At 34.7% G+C, this 7,140-nt stretch overlaps 1 protein-coding gene across 1 annotated transcript; it reads right to left on the bottom strand.

The window, feature by feature from the left end:
• Positions 1–3,209: 3,209 nt before the first annotated feature.
• Positions 3,210–4,223, bottom strand: LOC141643283 (uncharacterized). Its single transcript, XM_074452369.1, has one exon. The coding sequence runs from the start codon at positions 4,221–4,223 to the stop codon at positions 3,210–3,212; it is 1,014 nt and encodes a 337-aa protein (XP_074308470.1).
• Between the last annotated feature and the right edge of the window lie 2,917 nt (positions 4,224–7,140).

Here is a 7,140-nt window from a genome sequence, read left to right as displayed (position 1 = left end):
CTTCCATACTTCAGATTTGATGTAAGGATACTTCTTTACCGGATCAGTCTCAACAGGCAACTTTCGACCTTTAGGGGGTTTTCGATAAACATACACTGCAGTCAATTTTGACTTAAAGTTTGTCCAGGTGGTATTTGCGATTTTGATAACTTGCTGGTACTTTGTCTTTGGAATGTCAAAAACTGACTACAAATGCCAAAACATCATATGTGATTTCGAATGTCCAAAATTTGTCATTAATAATAAGCGGGAAAATTAATTAGTATCTTACCAAAACCTCATCCCAAATCTTCAGCTTAAGCTCCTCTCCCACATGCTTCCATGTACGAATGGTAATTGGCACTTTCGAGCGTCCAAGTAGACCAACATAACTCGTATACTTAGCACCAATCTTCTCAATTGGCTCACCATCAGAATCAAATTCTACTTTAAGCTTTTTACCTTGATCACGTAATGTTGTCAACTCCTTCATAAGCACCACGCTTTTGATCTTTCTTGGACGAGTTGTACTACTACATGGTACTGATGAAGCCATGATGACCTGCATCAAAATAAATTAAAACAGATCAGAAAATGGACAAAATACAGCGAACATGTACAGCAAGAAAACTATTTTACTGAAACAAGGTAAACTTAATTACCTCCTAGCTAGATGTATGCAATTGCTCTCATAGATATAAAAATCATAAGTAATTGAACATAAGGAAGACATTAGGTCAGATGTTAAAGTAAGGAACAGGTGAAAATAAGTACAGATTGAGAGACGACTATTACTTAAAATAACGACCCGTGCTCTGCAGGATGCTTTTTAGGGTGAATTGACTCTCCAAATCAAATTACTCCAAAATACAGCTCTAATGATAAATGATAAGTACAGTGACTTAAACAACTAAAAATAGGAAAGACATTAAAATGAAAATACTGTCTTAAAATAAAAACATAACAAACAAACAGAAAAATGAGTGAGAGCAATTGTCTTAACATAAAAGTCAACCCATAAAGTTGCAAACAAAAACTAGCTACTGATTTTTTCTAGATCAACCCATAACCCTTCTTCATGGTCATCTCGTAGATAAAAGTCATCTACATCATCAGTAGTCGTAGGCGGCAATCCATAACAAAAAGGAGGCAATTCGTCATCCACTTCATCCATTGCTTCTTTACCCACAAATTGCTTCTTACCATGAAGGACAATCGACCACTTCTCATCCGCTGGATCTTTAATATAAAAGATTTGTCTTGCCTGATTAGCCATAATGAACGGCTCTGATTTGTATCCTTCACATGAGAAATCTACCAACGTGAAACCCATCCTATCAACTCGAACGCCCTTATTATGCTCAACCCACATACAACGGAAAACAGGTATCCTAAACTGAACGTAGTCTAACTCCCAAATTTCTTTGATGACCCCAAAGTATGGCTGAGCATCATAAGCAGGTATAGTATCTTTAGCACTAGCAACACTCATTGACATAGCCATCAAAGCTACTCCACTATTTTGCATAGTACTTCTATCATCTTGATCCTTAGTGTAAAAGGAGTACCCATTGACGTCATAACCTTGATAAGTTAACACATGAAAACTAGGTCCATGTGCTAACCACCTTACCTCATCAGAGACTTTCTCACGCTCAAGTAATGACTCGTTATCTACTTCATCGAGAACCATTTACGAAATAACCGATTATGCTCCATTGCTAACCACCTTTCTCCTTTAGAAGGATTTTGAGCACTTAGAAGGGTTTGATGCTTCTCTAAATATGGATGCACATCCACCATGTGTTGGAGAATATACAAGTGTGCCTGATCAAGGGTTTCTGGATTAGCAGTTACTACTTTTTTCCCAAGAGTACCTTGTCCCTGTAGTCTTCCTTCATGTCGAGATGTCGGAAGCCCAATAGGTTCAACATTGGACATGTACTCATTGACAAACTGTAGGGCCTCTTCTGCAATATAACCCTGAATCATACAACCTTCTGGCCTGTTTTGGTTTCTTACATAGGCGGCTAAAGGCTTCATATATCGCTCAAATGGATACATATTTCTTAAAAATACCGGTCCACAAATCTTAATTTCCCTCACCAAATGTACTAAGTGCTGCATTATATCGAAAAAGAAAGGAGGGAAAAACATCTCAAGTTCACACATAGTAGTAATAACATCTCGTTGTAATGTATTCAACGTATCTGAGTCAACAACTTTGCTAAATATTGCATTGAAAAAATAGCAAAGTCGAATAATAGCTCCCCGAACATGATTAGGCAGAACTCCACGAAGCGCAACGGGTAGTAATTGTTGCATTAAAGTGTGACAATCATGTGATTTCAAACCCACCAGTTTTAAGTCTTTCATAGACACAAGATTTCTTATGTTCGATGAATAGCGTTGCGGAACCTTCACCCCATGTAAACATTCACACACACTTTTTTTTTCATTTCGTGACAAAGTATAACAAGCTGGGGGTAAATAGGTCCTTGACCCTCTAATTTGTGGTGCTAGTTCTGGTCGTATATTTTGAGCAGCCATATCTTGTCTTGCTTTGACACCATCCTTTGTTTTACCAGGGATGTTGAGAAGTGTGCCAATAAGGCTCTCACACACATTTTTCTCCACGTGCATGACATCAATACAATGTCTCACGGACAAATGTTTCCAATATGGTAAATCCCAAAATATAGACCTCTTTTTATATAAGGTCCCATCACTTCTCTTATAAGGTTTTCCAAAATTATTTTCAATGTTTTTCACTTTCTCATAAACCTCTTTCCCACTTCAACTTTTTGGAGGGTTTCTAAGTTCTTGTTTTCCATTAAATGGCTTCATTTTTTTCCTATAAGGGTGTGAGCGGTGGAGCAACCTTCTGTTACAAAGGTACACATTCTTTCCTCCATGAACTAAACGATCAGAAATTGTATCCTCCTCACAAATTGGGCAAGCTTTAGCCCCTTTCACAGTATAACCAGATAGGTTGTCATATGCCGGGAAGTCATTAATGGTGCAAAATATCATGGCATGTAGGTTAAAAGTCTCACCACGATAAGCATCATATACCTCTACCCCTTCATCCCATAATAACTTTAAATCATCCATCAATGGTTCCAAGTAAACATCTATGTCATTTCCAGGTTGCTTAGGCCCGGAAATTAGTAGTGACAACATAAGATATTTACGTTTCATGCATAACCAAGGAGGCAAATTATAAATTGTTAGCAAAAACAGCCACGTACTCCATGACTACTTAGATTACCAAATGGATTCATACCATCAGTACATAGTACAAGCCTTAAATTTCTAGCATCAGACCCAAATTCAGGAAACAAATGATCTATGCTTTTCCACTGAGTTGAATCAGCAGGATGACGAATTTTGTCATCTAAAATTCTACCATCACCACCAGCATGCCAAATTAAGTTTCTCGCCTCTTTTAAATTTGCAAACATTCTTTTAAATCTTGGGATAATGGGAAGATACCACAAGACTTTAACTGGGACACCTTTACTATTTGTGGAATTCTTTTTCGGCAACTTATAACGTGAACTCCCACACTTTGGACATTTGTCTAATTCTTTATAATCTTTCCGAAACAAAATGCAATCGTTACGACATGCATGTATTTTTACATAATCAACTCCCATTGGACACAAAATTTTCTTAACATCATACGTACGCCTAGGGAGTTCATTGCCTTCCGGTAACATCTGACCCAAAAACTCAAGCAAAGTTGTGAAACTTTTATCACTCCATCCATTTTTAGCCTTTAAACTATACAATTTTAAAGTTGCTGATAGGCGTGTGAAAGTTGAACCAGGGTACAAGGGTTTTATTGCATCACCAAACAGCCTATCAAACATCTCAATTTCACTTGGGTCTACAACGGATTTTTTCAAATCATTTATAAGATTGTCTACTCGATCAACATTTTCATCAAAATCCTCTCCCTCAAAGTCGCTATCATCCCCTAAATTACTACACAAAGTGGGCAGCACATCCTCCCCATGCCAAATCCACCTTGTATAACTCTTGTCAATACCATTAATTAGGAGGTAACTTTCCAATTCTACCGCAACAACATACTCATTATTCCCACATTTAACACATGGACAGAAAAGTTGTTCCACATTCTCTGCATTATTCATAGCATGTCTAACAAAATATTCCACCCCTTCCCTATATCTAGAATCCAAACGATCAACAAACATCCATTCGCGATCCATATCCATCTTCAAAATTTACTGCAATAATAGGGAAGAGGGTTAAAATCTGCTTACTATTTTCAGAGTTCATCACTTCACCTAATTACTTAACTCTCTACTCCTTAATTAACATTCTACCTTACTTTTACTCCTTACTTTGTTTATTTACATGCTTTTTATGCTACAGCGTATTGACTGAAAATAGTAAGTAGATTTTCAAACATGCTAATCACAGACCATACATTCACTACACATTCACACATGCTAATCACAGACCATAGAAACCCCCAATTTGAGCATACATTCACATACATTCTTTCACTGGACCATACATTCACACAACTACCAACTAATCTGCTCATACAACCACATCAAAAGAGACCCAATTCAACTAAACATTAGAATGATAAGTTTGATAATCTAATAGTCAAGTTTCAAACTTTTCGAATGATTATTAAAAAACTAAATGGCAAAATTCAAAGCGGGGTGCCAAAATAATTAATACAATGGCTCATCCGCTTATACACAAATTCATCACTTAAACAAACAGCAATTCAACTAACAACGAGTATCATTCATATATAAACCAGGAATATAAATGCATGTAATACAATAATAGCAATGTATAATAATAAACCCCCAATTAGATTATCAATTAAATTATAACCCTATAATTCATTCTTCAGTCAAAATTACAAACAAATCAAAATCAATTTCAGTAAAATATTCAAATAAACCATAAAATGATCGAGAATAAATATATAAATGATAGGGGAAGATTAATTACCTAATAATAAAGAGCGAAGAAACGAAAAGCAGACAGCGACTAGGGTTTGATGTCGCGAGGTGATAAGAAAAGATCGATGATATCGCCGGTGAAGAGAAGAAGGATGATGTCGCCGGTGATGAGAGAAGAAGGGATGAACGATGAAGCGAAAGCGAAAGAACTAGGATTTTGGGTTTTTGATCGGGTTTTGAAGTGAAGAAGCTAAGGGATGAACATGAGATAGAGAAGAAAGGGATGATCGAGTAAGCTATACTAAGGGTTTGGGTTTGGGTTTGGGTTTGTCTAAAAAAAAGAATGATAGTGAAAATAATTTGGGGCGGGGGAATTGTTTTCATTTTGCGCCCAAATTAAGGATTATATGGACATGGGTTGTAATTTAATCCGATGTCCATTATAATGGACATGGGTTGAAAATAACAACCGATGTCCATATAATATAATTACATCAGACTTTTATAAAAATCCGATGTGCAAACTTATTACATCTGTTTTTTCAAAAATCCGATGTCCATCCACTGATGTCCTTGATGAATTCTGTAGTAGTGTAGGTGGTTTGGTTTTAGGCGGAATATGATGCAATTACTAACATGTGAATGAAACGCAATAATAATGAAAAACGTAAAAACAGTAAAAGTCCTAGTGTGGCCTATCCTATCAAAATGAACAATAAATACAAGTTTGGAATCCATCCTTGGACCCGAGAAGCTTGTCTTGATGTTCCATCTTGATCCATGTAGCGGGAGTGAGCTTGAATCTTCATCTTTAGTCTTCTTTGAAATTACAATAAATAAAATTACATAATTGACCTATTAGTTACATTCTAATTTCAAAAACCCAAAACTAAAATAAGGGAGATTCGAGATCTCATAATTACATAAGAAATCATGTTTCCTTCATTACGAAAACATGATTTAACTAAGGCCACACTAAGTATTACAAATTACAACCGATTGCAAAATTAAATACGTAAATAAAATTCATTCATTCGATTCATTCAACAAAATTAAAAGCATCAACTAAAATAAATTAAACATACATTACACAATTCTTTAATTATGTTGATTAATTTATCCAAACCACCTATTTAAATTAAATTAATTGAAAATTCCGCAATTTAATCACATTAATTTCATTCTTAATCCATGTTAAACTTGTAATATGAATTCTATCCGTCAAAATTTTAAACCGCTTTAAAATAACTCGGTATCTTTAAATTGTGAACCGATTCACAATAACTAATTGGCCAAAATAAAATAAAATAAAAATCCAATTTTTCTTCCTTTTAGGTCTCGGCAAAAAGGAAAACAATTTTTTTTTTATTTGTAAACTCAGCTCACGGCTGAAAAAAAAACAGCCAATAATTTTTTTTTTTTTTGTAAACACTGTTCACGGTGAACAGTACCGAACAGGAAAAAAAAAACAACGGCAAAAAAAAAATAAAACAGCCGTTACAAAAAAAAACTTGCGGCAAGAATTGCCCTAAAACAAAACCGATGAAGAAAATGTTTACAGTTGCCATATAGAACGTGATTTAGCAAGTGAATTAATGAACATGATTAATCTTATATGCTAAAACTATATAGCAAAAACAAGTTATTGTCTCATCGACATGATTATTCCATTAACAATTTAATTTAATCCGAATTAAATCAAGGTATCTACAAATTCATTTTATTATCATCTTAACATATTAAAACAATAATTCATATGAATCAAATGGAAATAAATCATCAACAAAGGAAAAACAGGCCGAAAAAAAAAAACTTCTCTCGGCACAAAAAAAAAATTTCAGCCGAAAACCCTAATTTTTTTTTTTTTTTCGAAATCCCCATTGTTTACATACATATTTTATGAAAATCATCAAAAATAAAATCGTGGCCTAATGCTCTGATACCACTTGTGGGAAATAATCTGTATACTTCCCTTAAACTAGAAGGATTATAACGAGTTTAACAATGATGATCAATGGTCATAAACAAAATACATAAACAAAGTATAAAGGATTTAGAATTAACCTTCGGTCCTAGCAAAATTGGCCTAAGAACAATATCAAAATTGATATTCGCCTATTAGTTGCACCCAAGACGATATGAGATATGCCCTTTGATTATGCTAGAAATCGATCTAAAATTTTCTGTAAAATTTAGTTGTTTTTGT

Source organism: Silene latifolia, chromosome 1 (genome assembly GCF_048544455.1).
Source record: "Silene latifolia isolate original U9 population chromosome 1, ASM4854445v1, whole genome shotgun sequence".
Lineage (NCBI taxonomy): Eukaryota > Viridiplantae > Streptophyta > Magnoliopsida > Caryophyllales > Caryophyllaceae > Silene > Silene latifolia.
The sequence above is the reverse complement of the archived record's forward strand: the minus strand, read 5'-3'. Positions and strand labels throughout refer to the sequence as shown.